Source organism: Hippocampus comes, unplaced genomic scaffold (genome assembly GCF_001891065.2).
Source record: "Hippocampus comes isolate QL1 unplaced genomic scaffold, H_comes_QL1_v1.1 scaffold94, whole genome shotgun sequence".
NCBI classification, from domain to species: Eukaryota; Metazoa; Chordata; class Actinopteri; order Syngnathiformes; family Syngnathidae; genus Hippocampus; species Hippocampus comes.
The window spans coordinates 1343304-1366451 of NW_017806059.1; the positions used below are offsets into that span (position 1 = coordinate 1343304).

Here is a 23148-nt window from a genome sequence, read left to right on the forward strand (position 1 = left end):
GTGTGTGTGTGTGTGTCTATCAAGATCTATGTCGTCACCAAGGGTTTGCCTTCATATAATTAGTGTTCACATCTCAAGAAACTAAGATGCAGTTGACCCACCTCTATTGCCTCAAGCCAATGGGAACCGGTATTTTCTGACGTTTTTCGTTCACATTTAGAATTCAGCATGAAGAAAGCTTGTTTTTAATGTTATTTATACAGGTATAATTACTGCACAAAGACATTAAATCAGACTTGGAGCCTGTGTCTTGGATGGAGGAGGGAGCAGGGGCACACTCTCCCTCCCTCTCATCAGTCGCTTCCCTCAGGTTGATGTCTTTGACCTTCAAGTGTCATTTTTACAATGGATACTTGTACTGTATTTGATCACGCTGAACTCTTAACTGGGACCAGTGAACTGTTCCCTGCCTCAACCTGTTGTCAGCTGTGGGATTATTGCTTGATTAAAAATCTTTAACAACACGAAGCACTTTTTTTTGTTTTGCTTTTCTGCCCACTTGTCCTCGGTGTTGTGCTTATTCTGTTTAAATGAGACCATCCTAACTTCTTTTTAGCTTAGCGCTATTACATTCATCTTGTCTTCTTATTGGTTGAATTAGGTTGAAGGTTTCTTTTTTTTTCCAGAGCATTGTCTGTTTTTTTTTCTTTTCTTTTTGAGGGGGGTTGAAGACAAAAACTCTTACTGAGCTGACAGTTTCGGCTGTCACTTGAGCCTTGTCGGAGCTAAAAAAAAAATTTAAAAAATTTAAAGGCAATTGTCTGGAAAAGAAAAGAAACCTTAAACCTAATTCTTTTTACCTTGTCCTAACAACTGACAAGATAAAATGCATTGCTCTATTTTTAAGTAACTTTACAATTTGCAATCACTGTATTGTATTATCTTTCCATGTCAGAGCAAGAAATGTGCTGTTTTTCTGTGTTGTGACCCAAGGTGACGGTAACTATGCTTTAAAATAGTTCAGTAACTGCAGGGATGTCAAAATACCTAGAACAGGCAATTGATTTGAGTTTCACCATTGAAAACAACATATTCCAACTCTATTTATACATTCTGCTTGTGCATATATTGTGATCCTGTGGGTGTCTTTGAAGGCTCACTCAATCAAGTCAATGTAACAAAAAAAGCTATGTTTTTCATTACCCGGTAATGAAAAACACACCTGCTTCATCTCATTTGGTAGCCAATGGGGAAAAAAATTCAAAAAGCAGACTTTGGTTCATCATTTTTCTCATTTCATCTCTATACCGTACATTTGAAAGCGAGAGTGTCAACCAGAATTCCGAACATAAGAGCTTGATAAACAAGCAGATCTTCATTTATCACCCCAGTGTATTTAGAGAAAGACACAAATCTCATTGCTTTACTCTTCTTACGATAATAATGTTGCACCGAAAAAGGAACCAAATCGAACCGCATTTCATAGTTGTTATGACATTTTAGTCATAAATTCATGGTGCTGGAAACGGGGGGGTCCTGTTCACATGTGGTGCCTAACTTTTCATGTCACCTTCCAAGAACACGCTGTTTTCTATTTGGGTTGTTGTCTTTATTCATATCGTGCACCCTCAACCTAATGACAAATTGCTTTTGTCAAGGAAATGGTGGCTGGAACAGATCTGATTATTATCAGGCACAGACATCACCAATGCAGAATTTGAAGGTTCACATCATACGTAGCCTGCATGGACTTGTACACAAACACAGCTGTTATAAAGTATATTCTATGAGTGACAGATTGCCAGTGGACAGAACCGAGAAGCAGTACACACGAACGGTAGGCGGTGTGTGCGGCGTTCACGAATAGAGAGACCTACGTCCCCACAACTGAGTACTACATACAGGGTAATTGTCATCCCTTCACTGGAAACGATCGCGATAGAATCAGCGTTTGCAAATTGCGTGTGTTTGCAAAATTAAGTTTGCCCCTTTTGGATGTTACCCACATTTGAATCGATGGAGGGTATGTAATGTTCAGTCTTTGTATTATTTGTTCTCTTTTACTTCTGTCTGCTCACTGCCCGGTGTTGACGCGTGTGGAGGTGTTAGTAGCAATTTGGTTGAGTTGTTTCATGTATTCTGTTAATATATCCACAGCCACATCACATACGTGTTACTTTTAATGTACAGTCCATCCATCCATCCATTTTCTGATCCGCTTAGCCTCACAAGGGTCACGGGGGGTGCTGGAGCCTATCCCAGCTGTCTTCGGGCAGTAGGCGGGGGACACCCTGAACCGGTTGCCAGCCAATCGCAGGGCACACAGAAACGAACAACCAACCGCGCTCACACTCACACCTAGGGACAATTTTGAGTGTTCAATCAGCCTGCCATGCATGTTTTTGGAATGTGGGAGGAAACTGGAGTCCCCGGAGAAACCCCACGCAGGCCCGGGGAAAACATGCAAACTCCACACAGGGAGGCCGGAGCTGGAATTGAACCTCTCTCTGCACTGTGAGGTACCCTGTCTCCCTGTACAGTCCAGGTAAATAGTTTTTTAAAAAACATTGAGGGATTAAATCAGAACTCAGCAAGCGGAAGAGCGATTGTCAGTCCCTCTCAAATGTGTCATCGTTCAAATGGTGCGCCTCAAGTGCAAGAATGGAATAGAGCGGAAGCCGCCAATTTGGTGAATTGTTATTCATGGCCTCTCGGTGTTGAATTCAGTATCATGTTTTATGAAGAGATCGATGTGACCTCATAGTGGCCTCCAACCTCAGGGGGAGCCACTTGTGATCATTACCTTGCCCTTTCTTCAACGCTACAAAACACAACTTGACCTTTAACCTGAATGCTAAATAGATGACGGAATTTCTTCGAAGAATGCATTGTGTGATGCCACTCTCTCAAAAAGAACGACTTTGTTATTTTTACTTTGTGTCAAAAGATACAATGTAGATCATAAACAGAATCATTTTGCCAACATTCTGACAACGTGGCTGTCACAGCTATGAATCAGATGACCGCTCGGGGTATTTAGTTCAATTAACATCCGAACATCATCAACTGCAATTCTGTTCACCTGTAAAATAATGAAGTTACAATTACAATGCTAGCAAAGCTAAAGGCTATGATGGACAGTCCCTCCCACCCACTCCAGCCCGCCCTGGCAGCACAGGGTAGCTCCTTCAGCCAGAGACTGTTACACCCGCGCTGCAAGAAGGAGAAATACCGCCGCTCGTTCCTACCGACTGCTGTCAGGCTGCTGAATAAACATACGTGAAAACCTGTAACCATTGTAAATAGCACAGCCACCTTATGCTGCATATATGCAGTTGCATATATGCTTATATCTATATCTTATATTTGTATTGCATTCTATACTGTATACAGTTCTTTTTCTGAAACATTTATTTATTTTGTGCATGCAACACTTTGTTTTTTCTTTTCAACCCCCACACCCCCAGCTGTTGTAGACTGCAAATTTCCCCAGTGTGGGATAAATAAAGGTTATCTTATCTTATCTTATGTGGGTACGGTTTCCTCACCTATAACCTGTGCAACTAAATTCACCCATCCATTTCCAATCCGCTTATCCTCACAAGGGTCGTGCGGAGCGGGGGTTGCCAGCCAATCGCAGGGCACACAGAGACGAACAACCATTCGCGCTCACACTCACACCAAGGGACAATTTAGAGTGTTCCATCAGCCTGCCATGCATGTTTTTGGAATGTGGGAGGAAACCGGAATACCCGGAGAAAACCCACGCAGGCCCAGGGAGAACATGCAAACTCCACAGAGCTATATAGGCTGTAAAGGATTTGCAAATCATTGTGTTTTGTTTGTTATTCACATTTTACACAACATCCCCATTTAATTAGAATTGTGGTTTGTATTAATCTGGAGTAAAGTTATGACAATTTGATGGTTCATGGAACACCCAGCTGGATCCACCAGCTGCCATGATACCTTTCCCGGTACCTCTGCAATGAGGACGTCAACACGCAAACCACTGGACCACCGGGCCGCCCCTGCAACTAAATTAAATTTGAAAATGTTTGAGATGGGAGGGTGAGATCAGGTGGCTGCAAAAGTGTGTGTATCCTCTTATAAATGGGGAAGTGGTTGTGTTCACAATTAACCAATGTCTTTTCAACTCATGTTAAATGGGAGTCGGACCAAAACTGCCACCTCTGATCAATTTCAAATCGAGTTCAGATGTTCTGGTAGCTTTTCCTGATATATTTTTGCTTTCCCACAGAGGTTCAAAGGGTTTGTGCTAAAACGGATTTGTATCTCGAACCGTTCTTAATTCTGTTCACCTTGAGTCCTGTCAGGCCCCAGTTCCAGCTGAAGGAAAACAGCCCGAAAGTGTGATGCTGCCAGCACCAGGCTTCACTGTACTTCAGTTCACTTTTGGTGATGGAAATTGTTGTTTGCACCAAATCTACCTTTTGGAATTGTGGCCAAAACGTTCAGCCTTGGTTTAAGCCTTTCAGGGACAGTGCTTAGGATTTGTTGGGAGAAAATGTTTGTAATATCAGAAAGAAGTGAAGGAGCCTGCAATTTTGATCCTGACATGCTGCCAAAATGAAGAGCACAACTCTGGCAAAATGACAAACACAACTCCACCTTACATGGAACATGTAGATATATTTGATTGGCTTTATTGGGCCACAAAAAAACGATGTGGTTGGCCAGACTGGCTATTTTTTTATTTTTATTATTCTTTTTTTTTGTTTGTTTGTTTTTTTTGTTTTTAATAACAATGCATCTTGTGCATCAGTGTTACTGGTGTGCTGGGAATTAAGGCACTGACAAAAGTATGACTTGTGGGGCAGAAATAGAAAAGTGTAAAGTAAAAAAAAAAAAAAAATCAAACATTGCGGGGTTATTTTTTTTTTCAAGAATTAATCCAAATTAAAACATTAAAATGCTATAAAGACGAAAGGCAACCTTTGGCACATCTCTTTCTATCACCCCTGCAGCAGTTTGAGCTCCAAATCGATTCTTTATTGGCTATCGTTCCGTTGCACAACACATTCAGGGGTTGGTGTGGTACACACGTGTAAAACTTTGCGATCGTAAATACTCAACGTGTATTTACAGTTAAGCAGATGGTGGAGGATCAATCACTCTAAACACTAAGAGGTGTAATTATTGGGCCTTCACATTTCAAACATTGGCAGGTGTACCTGTCTTTAGTGCTTTCTGTATTTACTATCATTTAGCACTTTAGAACCTATTGAGTGAGGTATGAGAGAAATTCACATTATAATAAGATAAGAAAACCTTTATTAGTCTCGCAATGGAGAAATTCCCAATTCACAGCAGCAAAGTTATGAAAGGAAGAAGTAGAACAACAAAATATAGGAGCTGCTGGAAAGCCAGCCACTCTCGCGGCGCCATTTTGAGTCAAAATAACAAAAATAACACAACACAACACATAGGACACAAGACAGTCGTGCAATCTTCACCACTTTTCTGCATACACTTTGTTGGGGCACAAAAACCAAAAATGTTAGCATGCTAGCTGTTGGCAACTCTTCAGCATTCACAAGTATTTTGTTCAGAACCTGTCTTCTCGAGTCTCCTCTTAACATATGAATACTGCACATCTTCAGAATTCTATAAGCGATGCTTTTAAGAAAGCTACATGAGCACTCCGACATACCTTGGAGAGAATCACACATCAACACCCAAGATGCCACATTTCCTTTCTTTGTGCTTAGCACACGGCCACATGCGCAGAGGTTCTTCGATATCCCTCCTTTGATCTCCTCAAGTTCCCATCATACGCAACGCCCAGACAGCTACATTTGAGAAAAAAATAAGGTTTAAGTAAGAGAAGCTGATAAAGAGGTCACTGGCAGCACTTCAACAAGAAGGTGGATGCACCATTCAAACAAATACATGATGAGAACGCACATCAAAAGCCCTTTACAAACCCATTATAATCTCCAAATGTGTGGTCTGATCACCCTTCTCTTTGTTCCACACGCCACATCTAATCACAAGCATTAGTGTTCCATTAATGAGGTCAGAGAAAAGGATAGCTCATAAACATACTGCCTGGGTGGAAAAGGATTTATTTTTCTCTCTCGTGGCCTGCAACAGTAATAATGGTATGCCAACTGATCGTTTCTATCTTTTATTCCTTTATGAGGCTCATTTATTATGTTGCTGTAATTAACCAACTTGCTGAGACCAAATGTTGTTTGAGGTAATAACAGTCATAATCATAATGATTTAGATGTTTTCTTAGCTCACACACAAATGGAAAGGCTGAGTCTCTTGATGCAAGGCATGGACAATAGTAATGTCAAAGCATCAAAATGAGCATCTGACGGTAATTATATTGCTAATGCTACCACCTTAATTGAGTGCCCACACTTTTTAAGCATGGCAGCTACTTATAAAATGACCATGCCCAAATGATTTACCCACTTTATTCATTTATTTACCGGTACTCAAAAATATATTTTGAACTCTATATGTACAATATATACTGATGTACCTTGCTTAACTGCATGAACTCACGTGTGTGTGTGTGTGTGTGTGTGTGTGTGTGTGTGTGTGTGTGTGTGTGTGTGTGTGTATTTGTGGATGGCCAATCGAAGCATGTATCAACCAGCAAAATCATTCATCCGTCAAATTATTCTCCCATCGTGAACACACAGGCATACAGTCCATTAAACGGCAGATGGATATTGAGAGCAACAGGCAAAATTTTCCGTCACCAGACATCTTTCTCTCTCACTCTGTGTGAGTGTGTGTGCGCGCGCGCGTGTGTGTGTGTGTGTGTGTGTGTGTGTGTGTGTGTGTGGTTGTTGTTCGAGGTGGCTACACATTAAATTTTTGCGATGAAGGATCACATTGACAAACAAACCTATGTTTCTATGGCAACCCAGGAAATGAAAGTCTATTTTCGATTTCGATGATGTTGCAGTTTCATTTAGGATTGACCAGATAAGTGAAATGTGACAGCAACGCATTTTGCTACATAACTCCAGTCCTTTGTGGGTTAATTGTTCTATTTTTGGTTCAATCAGATTTCAGCTTCGATGTGTTGCCATGCAATATTTTGTCCAATGCTTTCTGGACCCCAAGTGTGCGTGCACACACACACACACACACACACACACACACACACACACACACACACACACACACACACACTTCTTTTAGCCAATCAGATTGTAGATTCCCCTCCGGAAAGTCATTCCACAGGCTCTGTGACGAGTGAGTTTATCCATCCTCTCATTGGGTCAGCAATGATCGCTTCTGATTGGTTCAGCTCTGTGTGCGAGGGCCGCAGCTTGGTTTATGAGGGAGCACGACATGGGACCATGATTGAAAATTCACTTTCCACTACTTTTCAAGGAAAATGGACTTTATGAGGCTATTTCAACCAACACTGCTTTGCAGGGTGGCTTGTTTGCAATTCAGATTGTTTTTGAGGGGGAAGCAATTTCAGAGAAGTGATATTTGAGTGAACAGTTTAGCCTACACAGACAGGTAGGATAACAACAACAAAAAATATCTCCATTATCTGAACCGCTTTTTCCTCACGAGGGTTGCGAGCGTGCCGGAGCCTATCCCAGCTGTCTTCGGGCAGTAGGCGGGGGACACCCTGAACTGGTTGCCAGCCAATCGTAGGGCACACAGAGACGAATGACCATTCACGCTCACAATCACACCTAGGGACTATTTAGAGTGTTCAATCAGCCTGCCATGCATGTTTTTGGAATGTTAGAGAAAACTGGAGTACCCGGAGAAAACCCACACAGGCACGGGGAGAACAGGAAGGCCAGAGCCAGAATCGAACTCTGCACCCCTGCACTGTGAGGCGTGCTAACCAGCCGGCCGCCCCCACCCCCCTTCTGTGTTTGTGTGTGTGTGTGTGTGTGTGTGTGTGTGTGTGTGTGTGTACACATATATATATATATATATATATATATATATATATATATGTATATATATATCCTTAAGGGTTTACACTTGCTCCCAATAAAATCTAGAATAAATTCTAACCTTCTTCTGTCAGTCTATAAATCACTGAATGGGTGCTGAATATATCAAAGAAAGGCGGATTGAATATAAACCCAGCTGGGCTCTGAGATCTGTCGACTTGCGTCAATCGGGGGAGCCCAAAGTTCAAAGTAAACACAGTGAAGTGACATTTAGCTGTGATGCTGCAGGCAAATAGAATAAGCTGCCAACAGAAGTGAAGTCAACCCCAATGGTATATCCTTTTAAATCGATGTTAAAAACATTTCTCCCCCCATACGTTTGATTGAATTTTATGAATAGAGTACAATGCAATACAACTTTCTTTACTTTGCGCTTTTACAACAGCTGCAACTGTAACAAAGCTCTTTACTTGACTTTTAATTGTTTTTATAGTCCTCTGTTAATGTGTTTAAATATTGTCAGTGTAAATTCTTTTGGTTATTTTGGTAAGCTACTTTTGTTTTCTCTGCTTTGCTCCTGAAAATTGTCAAATGAACGTATGAAATGTATGATATAAATAAAGTTGCTTTGCCTTGCCTACGTTGCAAGTTATTTGTAAGTCTTTTGTGACTATGATTAACAGGAAACATTTGAGCACAATGGTTTATCATTGTTTGTCCAATATTTTTGTTTCTTCTCAGGGGTCTTTCCGCGGTGCCCTCTCTCCCACCACCCAGAAAGCCTCTGCTACATCCCCCCGTAAGCGAGGGCCAGAGAACGCAGTTGTCCACTTCTTCCGCACCATCGTGAGTGAAGTGCAGCTCTGAACAACTTTGAGGAGCCAATAATCTCTTCACAACTGTGCTACTTTGTATGCGCGCTAGCGAACTCTGTCCAAACTCTTCCTTTCTCCCATTAAATCTCTCTCTCAGGTTTCTCCTGCCCCCCCAAAGTCAAGGGTGAGTCTTCATAACATGACATACGACACACAGTGATGAATGCACTGGCACCAAATAGATAATATAGATTGTGGTGTAAAAATGAGCATTAGCAGGTCGTTTGAATTGCAAATTTGAAAGTTGAACATGTGGACATTAAGTTGAAGAAATAGGACAATGGCAATAATTAAATCTTTAAATATTTTTGATACAGTCAAGCAGATCGCGCCATTGGGAAAAAAGCCCTTTCCTCTCTCTTCTCTGTCACAGTGTGTCCATTTTAATGTTAGCCTTTGCTTTGCTCTCCTTTTCTTCTACTTCTCACGTTGTACTTTCTCATCCACCCTTGCCACCCCGCATGATCCTGTGACTTCCCTTCTCTCAGACAGACTGGCAATTCTAACAATTCCTTCTCCCTTTTACTTCCTTTCCTGTCCCCTGTCTCTTGTTTCTGGATATGTCCAGTGGAGAGGACTAGCAGCCAAGATAGGCCTGGTAGGTGCTTTGACAACGCCAAAAATCACAGTGGTATCATGGCTCATTGAACCAATGGGCCAGGCAAGGTCATTCTATCAAAGCTTTCACACCTGATGTTTTCCTTTAGTCGACATCGACCACTTCAGCCAATCTGCCTCATTGACTCTTTGTCCGTTATTTTTTTTTTAATGATCTTAACCATCTCCACCCACATAACTCATGCATAGGTGCCTGCGAGTTTGTTTGTGTGTGATAAATGTCAATCGTAAATAGCTGGGAAAGAGACTATTTATTACGATGGGCGTGGTACTAAATGTTACTTAACCTGCTTGAAACTGCAATTCTCTCGCACGTTGGTCACGAGACGTTCTTCTAGTGATCTGACATACCAATCGAATAAAAACTGTCTGCGGGCAAAATACTGATAATCCATCAAAGGACATGACAGCAACCCCCCGTCCTCCTCCTCAACCCTCGCCGCAGCTGTGTGCGGTGTCGAGCTACCATTAGACATCGGAGCGATTTGACAAGTCACACAAAGGGGACTTTCGTATTGCTTTGACTGTATACACGGACAGGACATACGTATGTGGTGTCCCTGTTGATTGTTTATTTTCTGCCATCTAATGGAAAAGATCATTTAATTGCTCTGCCTTTCACGATACGCCACTGGTATAGACAGACAGACAGACTGTTGAGGTTGCACGTTAATGCTGAGATAAGTTATCACGGAGCTAAGAGTGAAGCATAATCATTTATTTCATGTTTGAATGACTGTGTAATGCGAAATAATACACCCCTGCGTCCTTTGGCAGTCGCAAAGTTATGGCATTATAACGTGGCTTGGTTCTCAGCATTTACATTTGGAGCATTGCTGTGAACCATGAGAATGCTGCCTTTGTGCAAATTCAAATTATGGGATCAAGACAATTTTTAAAAAATTTTTTGGTGGTGTGTTGATTTGCAAAATGTTCTGTCTTGAAATATGTTCCAAATGAATTGTGCTTAGCTCAATATGGTGTCAGGAAATGAACACAAAAAGGCTGTCGAGACAACAGAGAACAGACTCCTTGTGAGCTGATTAGTATCGTTTTTTTCGTTCTTGATATGTCTTGCTGTCGGTGTCGGCTAGCGGTCAGCGTGTCCATTTTCACAAGAAGATATAGTAATTCCACAAAATCAAATCAAAATCCCACGTGTTGTATCTTTTTTTTTTTTTAAATAAAATTGTCAGAAATACAGGGATAGTTGTGAGTCCGGTAGGTTATTTGAAGACTCAAAATAGTCCATAGCTGTGAATGAGAATGGTTTCATGTGTAGGCTGCATGTCCCATTGCCATGCGGTGCATTTTGGACATAGTCTACCTCTTATAATTACCAGTTATTGGAAAAAAAAATAAAAAAAAACAGCATAACTGTGCGTGGCATAGATTAATGAGAATGCTGCCTTTGTGCAAATTCAAATTATGGGATCAAGACAATTAAAAAATTTTTTGGTGGTGTGTTGATTTGCAAAATGTTCTGTCTTGAAATATGTTCCAAATGAATTGTGCTTAGCTCAATATGGTGTCAGGAAATGAACACAAAAAGGCTGTCGAGACAACAGAGAACAGACTCCTTGTGAGCTGATTAGTATCGTTTTTTTCGTTCTTGATATGTCTTGCTGTCGGTGTCGGCTAGCGGTCAGCGTGTCCATTTTCACAAGAAGATATAGTAATTCCACAAAATCAAATCAAAATCCCACGTGTTGTATCTTTTTTTTTTTTTAAATAAAATTGTCAGAAATACAGGGATAGTTGTGAGTCCGGTAGGTTATTTGAAGACTCAAAATAGTCCATAGCTGTGAATGAGAATGGTTTCATGTGTAGGCTGCATGTCCCATTGCCATGCGGTGCATTTTGGACATAGTCTACCTCTTATAATTACCAGTTATTGGAAAAAAAAATAAAAAAAAACAGCATAACTGTGCGTGGCATAGATTACAAAGAGGCAGAGACATTTTGCATATCTGGTGAAGAACACCATTATTCCTAAAACAAGAAACAGTTAGACGATTATCTTCCATTACATCAACAGCGGTGGTTCTTAACCTGGGTTCAATCGAACCCGAGGGGTTCGGTGAATCGGTCTCAGGGGTTCGACGGAGCCTCTGCCATGGAGGTTAAGACACATCCGACTCAACATGTCAATTAGTTATGACACGCCCGCTGCAGATGATCACATTATATTGCTTGTCCAATCAGTATTGCGGGAAATTTAATTCGCTCGTGTGACTGTCCTGATAGTACGTCATCCAATTTTTTAAAAATTATACTTAGCCCATATAATTTACTTTTTTCTGTTTTTAATAAATGTGTGTGTTTTTTTGTTTTTTGTTTTTTTTCTTGAAATTGAAAAAAATCAAATTTTTCATTTTTCACTGATTAAGGGTTCGGTTAACATGCATATGAACTGGTTGGGTTCAGTACCTTTAACAATGTTAAGAACCAGTGATCTACAATACAGCAGTTCACAACCAAGTCTGATCTAAAAATATGATCAAAATTTGAAATGAATTGAATCATACTCACCACAGATGCTTATTGTTGAGACAAAATCCGTCCTCTAGCGCTAGCTACAGTCATTGCTACTGCTCTGGGTGTGGCGAATAAATCCTTTTGCAATTCGACGTCAGCCAGCATGCTGTCGTGTTGGCTGAGCTATCCTCACAAAGGTTTGCCTTGGAAATGAGAACTTCTAACAACGCCCCATATTCATCCTCTCCTCTTCAGTCACCTGTGTAGGATTATGAATCGCATTGTTTTGAGCCGCTTCGATCAATCAATCAGAACAGGCAGAAGAATGCTGATGTCACTCTTCGCGTCGACATGAAGATGCTCAGTGTTGAATCCCAAATCTGCTTGGGGGTGATGAACCAGGGAGTCGGAAGGCCTTGGGAAAATTCCATTTAGCATATAGCAACACGTATAAGCTGAATTGGACAGAAATGACTGAACGGACAAAGGACTGAAAGCTGCGCAGCTGAGACACAGGCTACAAAATGAAGATAATGGATATAAATGAATACAATTCATCGAAGTTGTAAATGTACCAGAGTGCTTCTGATAAGTGTTTGGGCCAGAATAGAGGTCGCGCAGACCTTGACTGCGCACCACTGATATGTCCTGAGTCCAGGGTGGCACTTGCCTCTCAGCCAACGTCAGCTGAATCCTTCAATAATGGTATAAATAATGGATGGATATCCACGAATGTTTCATTGTTTAACACCCCACAATCTCTACCAATGTCATCTGTTAACATTCTTCATGCCATTCGTTAGTAGCAGTGCGATACCTCATCAATCTTGTTTACTCACCTTTTCAACTGTTCTGAATTCATTTGCAAGCTCACAAAACGTCTTCATCCTGACCCATGCAACTGAATTTTTCCAGGGTGACCAGAAGTCACAGTCTGCTAAAGCCAAGAGGTCCAGTGGAGGAGACGGCAAAGGCACCCTGACTAGGATCTTCAAAATGGTAACAAAAAAAAAAAGAATGAAATAAATTTTAAAAATGGTTTCTAAATTCCTAAATTTCCTCACAGTTTAAAATGGTGAAATTTATATTTCTATCTTTTTGTTTCTACCTCAGTGATGATAACAGAAGCGTGAGTAACTGACTTGCTTGGGTTCGAGGTTGAAAAGTTCAGAAAACATCCTCATCTCATCAATCAAGCCCACGGCAGCTTTTTAAACCCACAATTGCATCAGCATGCAAAATATATGAGTCGAGCTTTGTGCAAGTGCATCTCTAATGCCGCTGGAGACGCCACTCACTCGCTTCTCATGACAGGGCCAACAACTGTGGGCACTCATTTTACATGATTACGCTTTATCATCAAGTTCTTTTCAAGAGGCATTTTTTCTCCTTTGGCTCATATGGCTAACCGTTAGCGCATTACCCCATTGCAACAAACACAAAAGTATTAAAACAGTGTGTGCACAATGTCATGTTAAACAAGTTGTTAGTTCATAAAACGACTTTTCACACAACTCTTTTTGTGAATCACAAGTGTGTTAAGTGTTAATTAGTCAGCCACTCTTGCTCTACCTTTAGCACACGCCAAGAGTGGAATGAAATTTCCCTGGTGGGTTACATCCTCACCTGCAGATGCTAGATTGTTGCAATTAAGCTTCGTGAGTGTCCACGCCACTGACCAACTTATATAACGTGTGTAATTAGCACTGACTCGCTCGCGTCACACTATCGATCTCTTTTGTGAAGTTGAGTTGCAGAAATCATAGCAGGGCGAATGTGGAATGCAATTACCTTTTAGTTATGTATCAGTTCATTTCCCCTTTCTATTTACCGGATATTTTAACTCGTCTAAAGTCTTTTCAGGTATTTTCTGAAGAATAACGAGTGAATCGTGAATCACAACAGCCACCTCTAGAGCCTTGTTTTTCTCAGGACTTCCTTGCACTGAGTGGGAAAAGTATAAGAGAGTCTAAAGCAATAAAAACAGAGCATCGGAGATGAAGCATTAACACCAAAATCCAAGTTGAAAAGCTGTAACCTCATTTGCTTTGCATGTTTAAGACGCTATAAATGGTTCTCGGTGGGCCAAGGAGCAAAAAAAAAATGAGCATTGCAAAGTTGCTTTCACACTGACAAGCTTGCTGCCACTGTCATTGCAGAATGGGGGAAAAAAAGGAACATAGACATTCGTGATCAAATCGAGTCATATATTACCAGTGTTAGAAATACTAAATGAACACTTTCCAAAATGAGTTCCAAATTCTGAGAGGCCAAAGTCTTAATAACAAGCTTGGGGTCTCAGGTTTCGACTTCTTTCTACAAACCCAATTCCAATAAAGTTGGAACGTTGTGCTAAACATAAATAAAATGAGAAAACAATGATTTTCAAATCATGTTCAACTTATATTTAATTGAATCAATAACAAAGACAGGATAGTTCATGTTCAAACTGATATTTTTTTTCGCAAATGATCATTAACTTAGAATTTTATGGCATTAACAGGTTCAAAAGCAGTTGGGACAGAGTCATGTTTACCACTGTGTAACATTAAATTTTTTTGAACAACGGTCAATGAACATTTTGGAACTAAGGAAACTAATTGTTGAAGTTTTGTAAGTGGAATTCTTTCCCATTTTTGCTCGATGTAAAGCTTCAGCTGTTCAACAGACTGAGGTCTCCGTTGTCATATTTTAAGCTTCATAGTACGCCACACGTTTTGATTGGGGGACAGGTCTGGACTGCAGGCAGGCCAGTCTCTTTTCCTACAAAGCCAAGTTATTGTAACATGTCCAGAATGTGGTTTGGCATTGTCCTGCTGAAATAAGCAGGCGCAGCCGTGAAAATGACATAAATGGTGCCTTCACAGATGTCAAAGTTGCCAATGCCATTAGTAGTAACAGAGCCCCATACCATCACGGATGCTGGCTTTTGAACTTTGCGTCCATAACAGCCCGTATGGTTCGTTTCCTCTCTGGCCCGGAGGAGACGGCGACCACAATTTCCAAAAACAATTTGAAATGTGGGCTCGTCAGACCACACAACACTTATCCAATTCAGTCCATCTTATATGAGCTCGGGCCCAGAGAAGCCACCGGCATTTTTTTTTTATGTTGTTGATAAATGGCTTTTGCTTTGAATAGTCAAGTTTTAAGTTGAACTGTGTTGACTGACTGGTTTTTTGAAGTGTTGCTTGTGAATGACTAAGCAATTCAGGGAAGCTCCTTTTATACCAAATCATCGCACCCAACTGTGCCCAGGTTAGCCTGTTCACCTGTGGGATGTTCCAAGCAGATGTTTGATGAGCATTCCTCACCTTGCTCAGTCGTTTTTGCAACCTATCCTAACTTTTTTTTGCAACGTGTTGCAGCCATAAAATTCGAACTTAATGCGTATTAGGTGATAAGAATAAAGCTTATCAGTTTGAACATTAAGTATATTGTCTATGTCAAGTATTCAATTTAATATAGGTTTGAACATGATTCACAAATCATTGTGTTCTCTTTTTATCCCTCATGAGGATTAGTGGCTCAACAATGGTTGAATGGAAGGATGAATTTATGTTTATCACAAAATCTCAACTCCATTGGAATTGGGTTTGTAGGTTTTTTTTCCCCACTCACTTGGTTTTACTTTCTCTTTGAATTTTCTGTGTGATCTCATCATCAAATTTCCATCTTAAAAAGGTCTATCATTCCATCCATCCGTCTTATATACCGCCTCTTCACCTCATGCCAAATGTAACTCATGTTACAGTTTTTCTCAAATGCTCAAACCTATTTCACAAAAGTTTCCTCTATGTTCCCCAATGTCCAAACACAGCACCCTTTTCTAAAGCTACATGAACACAAGTACACCTTCTCACTTCAAAACTCAAACTTTCACACCAAAAGAGCAACTCAAAGCATTCAAAAATATCAACACGCTGCACATCGTTACACACTACAGCAAAATAATTGAAAACACAATGCTCAATTTATGAGAAGGTTCTTTGTTTCATAACCGCCAATGCATATTTTTAGAAACTTCACAGTAATGGATCTTCTTAGATCTTTCTTTCGATTTGTGAGTTTCATTTGAAGAGAACAAATCTATAAAAAGTACTACATGTACACTACTGTAACACAACTCAATGCAAAAACAATGTATTGCACACAACACTACTCTTGAAAACATATTCAGGGTGTGAAGTTTTTTTCTTTTGTTTTTTTAAATTTACTTTATTCACACCACAATCACTGTGCGGCATCATGTCCCTGAGCTGCATCGGACCACATCACTTCATCCACATCGCAGGCTATATATATATATATGCCCTTAGGAGGTTCTATGTAGTGTATGGTTGTCTGTCATAAACCTTCCATCTCCAACATGGAGAAAAAATTCCTCTATAGGGTTTCAGCAAAGGGGAGTAGGGTGGCAGACAGACATTTAAAAAAACGGTTACTGTTGGTGGTAAGATAAAATAAGAAAACCTTTATTCGTCTCGCAATGGAGAAATTCCCAATTCACAGCAGCAAAGTTATGAAAGGAAGAAGTAGAAGAACTAAATATACGAGCTGCTGGAAAGGCAGTCACTCTCGCGGCGTCATCTTGAAGTCAAAATAACAAAGTGGCGAACCACTCTCTGATTTGGTTTGTTCTGTGGAAGCGGACGTTGTCCCAAATGATCTCATAAATGGGACGCGCGGGCCCAGGATGGTGTTGTTGGAGGTCCAAGAGGATGTCTTTTAGTTCCTCTTGGAAGGTGAGGAGACATTGAGTGTTGTAAGACCCAAGGACAGCATGCATGGACAAGCCCCTCCGACTCCATAATATTACCCCCACCCTCCACATCCACTCCCCCCCGTTGGCCGGGAATGACGTTGCAGCCTCTTTGCCTTTGTTCCTGCAAACTGAAACCAGCCTCATCCAGGAAGAGGTCATTGTGTCCAACTGTAATATCCTCTGTGAAAATGTGAAAGTGCGTACACAGGTGTTCAAAGCGAGCCGCCTGAACCCCTTGAGCCTGGGAATTCACGCAGCGAAAGCTCAAGCGAGTTGTGCAGTTGCTCAGTCAGGAAATCTTGGATGCTCAGAACACTGCAAACAGTTGCGTCGTCATATTGCAACTGCCACAATTTGTACGGCCACGACTCTCGCCACTTGTCACGCACTGAATGAAGCAAAGTTTGCGTGATGTCTTTGTGGACGTGCCGGTTTATTGTTTGGCCAATTTGAAGGGGAAAGCTGTTAGGTTTATAGGTTGGGTTTGAAAAGATGTATTTTGTGCCACTAGTCCTGGAATTTTTTGACACAGCCTATTGAACACAAACTCATCACTCATGCCTTGTCTGTTGCGCAGGGAAGCCGCAGCTCTTCTCCAGCCAGGCGCTGAAGTTCCAACATCCCCTTAGAAGCCAAGGACAAGATGCGGGCAAGGAGAGAAAGAAAATACAATTTTGTGACCTTGAAAATTTACCTTTGACTCTGATAACACATAATAGTGTCTAAATCCTGGTCGTCTGCCCTGCTGTGTCTTTTCCCTCTGAAGCCGCTCTCGCGCATCCCCAAATGACCCCCTGACAACGGCCATGACTGTATAAAGCGCTTGAGTTTTGGTCCTGTCTGATTTCACTACAATACACACAAAAAAAAGAAAAAAATGCTGAGAAGAGTCAGATCTGGATTGGGAGAGGAAAAGTCCCCGTTCATAAATTCTTAACTTGGCTGTTGTTGCTGCTTATTGTGAAACCAGCCCGCTCCTTCTCTTTGTCTTGTCGTCATGTCTGTGTCTATGTCTTTACACTCTCCCTGTGCACATAAAAAGTAAACTACGTTATAATTTCGTGACACAATTAACTACACTTAAATTACTGTCCGGTTGTAATGTGAAAACCACCTCCCTGTTTCTGGTAGGTGTGCTGTCTTCAATGTGATCTACATGTTTGTCATTTGACTGATTGTGGTTATAGATTGACATTCTCAACCGCTTAAAAAATATTTTCCGCAACGAGCACTGAAACAACACGTACATTTGTCACTTCTAATAAGTTCCATACATTTTAACGGCACATTGCAATTTTCCCCTCCGTGCACGTCGCTAGTCTTTGAACGTGCAGTTCCTGCCTTTCAAGCTTCTTTTTAATCTCTCTTTTTGTCTTCCGCCTCTCTTCTTGCCTGCTCAAACAAACCTACTGCTGTTTTCTGTTTGTGGATTACTGAAAAGAACAAACAAAAACACAATTTCAAAAAGGTGCTCCCCGATTACGTGTGAGTGAAAACGTCCGTGGTGCTTCTGTCCCCATGTCAAGAAACCAAATAATGGCTCGCCGAAATGCAGACTGCCCTTATTTCGGATGAATTAAAAACTTTGTGTGCGTGCAAGCATAAAATGTGGCATCGATCTACAATGTGTGTCTGTAAATCTACTCTTCCCATGCACCCTCTGAATGAATGTAAAGAAAGACCCCCCTTTTTAATCAATTATATAGCCACTTACCTGAAAATAAAAATATAAAAGCCCCATACCTTGCATAGTGTGTGATGCTTTACGTGAACATGAATGAAAGTAAAGTGATTTGTGTGTCTCTGCAGCTGGGAAGACAAACATTTGATGATTTTCCTACACGGTTTATATTAAAAAAAAAAAAAAAAAACATTTCATTTCACGTTATTCAGACCAAGCTCTCCGATAGCCCCTCCCCGGTGTATTCTGATGTTATAGTGAGCTAAGCATAGAAATACACCGTGTAGAATGGAGGGCGCACTGGATAGAAAAAAAAACTAATGCAAACCCATTTCTATTTTACATTCATTCTTCTGAACACAAGAGCATTCAGCAAGCACCCACCATCTTAGTCATATGACAAAATCACTGCTTTTGAAAAACGTTGGGAGAAGAGCAATAGATACCATGGCAACCTGCTCTGGAGCGCTCACATTTGAACACATTTGTTTTTGTGTCGAATCTCATTACGTTATTCATTCATTTCCAACCAATTATTAAAAAGTGAAAGTTTGATATGTGACTGCAAATTTGACCCAATACTTAAAAAGTGGGAAACACAATAAAACCGTTGCAGTTCCTACACTTTGAATCCGATTTAGATATAATCTACAGGCCAATGTCTACCGTGAAAGTACATGTTCCTTTTATTTCTAATCAATTGCGGTGGTGTTTAGAATAACGGAAGATGAAGATTCATGCCACTGTCCCAATATTAATGGAACTGACGTTATACAAATTAACAGCACACTCTCTGTTTTGGAATCAACAAAGATCAAACTCGTTGGCGTAAATTCCAAATGTCATGTTTGGAAGAAGCCATGCAGCACTCATCACCGGGCAGAATACCTTCGTCACAGAGAAGGCACGCTGGTTGCTGTAATCATGCTGTGAATATGAAACTGGGGAACAAGTCAGACTGGGGTGACAGCTGATCACGACTTCAAGACAACTCTGTGAATGTACTGTAGAGTCACTCGGCCACTTTTGAGAACTCACCGTTTCCCAGCCAACCAACCAATTGCTGAATTTTCAGAGGTGCTGCAAAGAATGGGTAAAACCGCCCAAAGGTAGGTGAGTCAAGCTTGTGGAATCATTATATTTTCATGTTGTTAACATGGTGCTGTGTGTTGAATTTTGAGGAATGAGGTGTTACATAAAATGTGGAAACAGGTCAACTGCTGTGAATAATTTCCAAATGCAATGTAGACTTTTTCTTTGTTGTTGTTTTTTTGTTGTTTTTTTTTTAATCGTGCCACCACACATGTGAAGGCAGAGGGGTATAAAAAAAACATACAGTAGAACCACATTTGGAACTTAAGGAAAAGGTCGCACTGCTCAGTGCAATAAGAGAAACATGGCTGAAACCACTTTTTTTTTTTTTAATCAAACTGATAATGTAAATCATTTGTAGCTGAAAGAATAATAGTTAGTGACTAACACAGAAGTGATCAGAGAACTGGTGCAACAAATTGTCTCTTACTCCCTGTGTTAGGGTCTGTCAGGTGTCTTCAAATTGTGTGTGTGTTTTTTAAGGGAAATACATGTATAGCATTTAAAATGAATGAAAACTTGAGACGTTTCAGATAGTATAAAATTACTTTAATGTTCATCTTCATAGAATAGAAAACAACTGAAAAAAATACAACGGCTTTACAACACAGTAAAAGGCTGAAATGATGACCTTTCTGCGCAAGTTCAACTATAAACAAATGTGTTACACTATTTACAAAAGAAGCTATGATAAAATAAAACAAATATGTACAATATAAACATGTATTATTATCATATAGATATGATTATGGTAAGTAATAAAGAGTTCGGGGGGGGCTGTTGCAAAGCAGCTTTGTAAGCCGCGTGAGCAGAACCGTTGGCTGCATTCGTCCCAGCGAGCAGGCGAGTACTAATAAGCTTTATTCTCTGTGAGGCGTTTTTTTTTTAAAATTTTTTTCAAGATGCTCTTTCCTTCTCTCTTGACCCTCTCTGATGCCTTTATTTAAAACAAACCTATCAAAGGACTTATCGAAGTCCAGTAATGAACCCTTCACGGGGGACCTAACTGAAATACTGGTTATCATTTTAGCCGAGAAATACTTGACAAATTTTATTGAATTCTAATGCCGTATTTTGTAATCCTCTGAGATGTCGTTCCGCATTTGCTTTGATTTGTGGTAGGGGATTCACATTGCTCAAAGCTTCACATGGAGTAAAGCATTGACAGAAAAGAATGTCTACAAATTGGCAGGTACTGTTTCTTTTTCTCAAAGAAATAATTTCAAAGATGTTTGGCAAAGGTTTGATTATTTGTTGACAAACTCTCAACAATGCACAGTATATACGGTAACCTGCTCGGGATTTCCGTGATGAGGGGTGGCTCAGGGGAAAACGGTCTGCCAATCTCCGGATGACTCAGGGACCACTTCCAGGTCAAGTTCAGGAGTTACGGTGACCTGAGTGGTTGGTTCTTCTTGCCGCAGGGCCACATCCTGAATTTGACCTGTGATGATGCAAAGAGGTAAAAGGTGTGACTTTAAAACACCATAAGCATTGTTATTTAGGTCCAGAGTAATTAAGAACACTTATCACACATTTTCTCAAAAGTCGACAGTGTGCCCAATAATCCGATGCACCAAATGCAAAAAGCCTTGAACTCTCTTTATATTCCCCATTGAGTTGTTTCCCTGTTAGCGTTCCTATCCCATATAGTGATGATTATTAACAGGAACCAATTGTAACCGAAAAGAGTTCTGTCCAACACTAATTGATATGTGCTGTCGCCAACACACACACTCACACAAATAGTCAACTACTGTACTTGAGCTCTGCGCAGCCAGTATGAAACAAAGATAATACCAAAAGCATAGACAAGCAAGACTTCGATGGATATTTATCCAGATGTTTATTCTATTAGTCGCTTACGGTCCATCCATCCATCTTCCAATCCGCCTTATCCTCACGAAGGTCACGGGGGGTGCTGGAGCCTGTCCCAGCTTTCTTCGGGCAGTAGGCAGGGGACACCCTGAACCGATTTGCCAGCCAATCGCAGGGCACACAGAGCCGAACAACCGTCTGCGCTCACACTCACACCAAGAGACAATTTAGAGTGTTCAATTAGCTTGCCATGCATGTTTTTGGAATTTGGGAGGAAACTGGAGTACCCGGAGAAAACCCACGCAGGCCCGGGGAGAACATAGAAACTCCACACAGGAAGGCCGGGCCCCGAATCCAATCCATGACCAATTCACTCGTGGTTGACGTGCTATAACCACTGGACCACCGGCCGCCGATCCCTTATGATGTCAAAGGAAACGATCTAAAGTTTGAGCTTCCTAGCTTCAACGGTTTTCGAGTTATGGCCCGTCAAAGTTTGAGTGACGCACCCAGTTTTGGAAATCCAGGATTTGCACACTAAATTTTGGATCATATTTGGAGGCCATTATCTTTTGTTTTAAGGTAGGCACAGACCTCTAAATTGCTATATCCGTGTGTTCTGACTCTGTCTATCAGAATCTTAAAAAGCGCATCGGTACACTAATGTTATTATCCCTTAATATATTTTAGAAGTTACATTTTTGACATCATGGGGGTGCATATCTTGGAAATGTTTTGTGTTGGTGGGGTTTCAACTGATTTATCATCATATTTTGGAACTGCACAATGTATTTAGAAAGTTTAAAGGCACTCAGACCTTTGGTGGGGAAACACGAGGGCTACAAATCTGGCTGCAGGACAAAATGACCATTCCAGACACCGCCCTACCTCAGGCCATTAGTTGGCCATGTGGGGACCTGATGATGGGAATGAGCAGTTTAAAAAAAAAAAAAAAAGTGTTGTACATAATGGACAATTAAAAAAATTACTTTTGTACTTTTATTGAAATAAAAGGAGCTGAATCAGTACTTGTAACAAAGTCTTTTTGAGGAGGGGCAGGGGGTGGGGTTAACTCCCAATTATCTGTACTTCCACTTACTGGTAAGTACAGCACAGTACAAGACTCTAAATCGCACTACGGAGAACTCGACTAAAGGTAGGTTTATCACATACACTGCTGTTGCCAATAAATCCTGCTTAAATTCATCATGGTGAAAAAGGACAGTCCTAAACCAAGGCTGTGCGGGGGAGGGACCATGCAGCATGTAACCGCTAATTTCAAGGAGAAGGAGCTTTTGGATGCTGATAATTTTCAACAACAAAAAGATGTTCCAACAGAGCAAGGTCTGTAACCATGGTGCTTCAATCTGAAGTGTCTGGGATCACCATTGAATATCATTCTCGAAGGAACGTTCTCCACCGTTGAAACTGGAACATCAAGTTGTTAACAACATGCAGGCTACGATGTCGAGAATCTCACCGTAGCCGTGGGCTCGCTTCATGTGGTGTCTCATGTTGCTCTTCTGAGTGAATCGAATGCTGCATATCTCACACTTGAAGGGCTTCTTTCCTGTGTGTTTGACCATGTGCACTTGCAAAGAACTCTTTTGGTTGAAGGCCTTGTCGCACTGAGGACACTTGAAGGGACGTTCGCCTGTAAGGGCAATGACACCAAACACCGTTGAGTAATGGTTGGCTGTTCACGCTGTGCTGAGAACTTGAGTGCTTCTTCAAACATTAAAGTGCAATGCCAACGTCCAAAACTCATAATGTATATGGATGGTCGCTTGAGCATTTATTTGACAATAATGTCCATTTTTAAGGTCCATGTTCCAGGGCAAGGGTGTCAAACTCAGGTCCTGGAGGGCCGCTGTCCTGCATGTTATCCAAGTCTCCCTGTTGCAACACACCTCATTCAAATGAACAAGTTCAATGTCAGGCTTCCGCAGACCTTGCTGATGATCTGAT

The 23148-nt window shown here is 41.0% G+C and overlaps 2 protein-coding genes across 5 annotated transcripts in view; one reads left to right on the plus strand and one right to left on the minus strand.

The window, feature by feature from the left end:
- Positions 1-18329, plus strand: part of mbpb (myelin basic protein b) — a 21310-nt gene extending 2981 nt beyond the window's left edge. Inside the window, exons 2-7 of one of the 4 annotated variants that reach the window (XM_019893048.1) lie at positions 8595-8699; positions 8826-8852; positions 9297-9326; positions 12740-12823; positions 12938-12953; positions 17167-18329. In XM_019893048.1, the coding sequence (XP_019748607.1) occupies positions 8595-8699; positions 8826-8852; positions 9297-9326; positions 12740-12823; positions 12938-12940 (249 nt within the window). In that variant the 3' untranslated portion in view covers positions 12941-12953; positions 17167-18329. The remainder of the gene's footprint in view (positions 1-8594; positions 8700-8825; positions 8853-9296; positions 9327-12739; positions 12824-12937; positions 12954-17166) is intronic. The other 3 variants (XM_019893047.1, XM_019893050.1, XM_019893049.1) reach the window with 3 other exon arrangements.
- Positions 18330-20600: 2271 nt separating this feature from the next.
- The window catches only part of znf236 (zinc finger protein 236), a 44925-nt gene continuing 42377 nt past the window's right edge, over positions 20601-23148 (minus strand). Inside the window, exons 31-32 of the mRNA XM_019893081.1 lie at positions 22661-22834; positions 20601-20806 (exon numbers count right to left, since the gene is read on the minus strand). Of these exons, the coding sequence (XP_019748640.1) occupies positions 20685-20806; positions 22661-22834 (296 nt within the window). The 3' untranslated portion in view covers positions 20601-20684. The remainder of the gene's footprint in view (positions 20807-22660; positions 22835-23148) is intronic.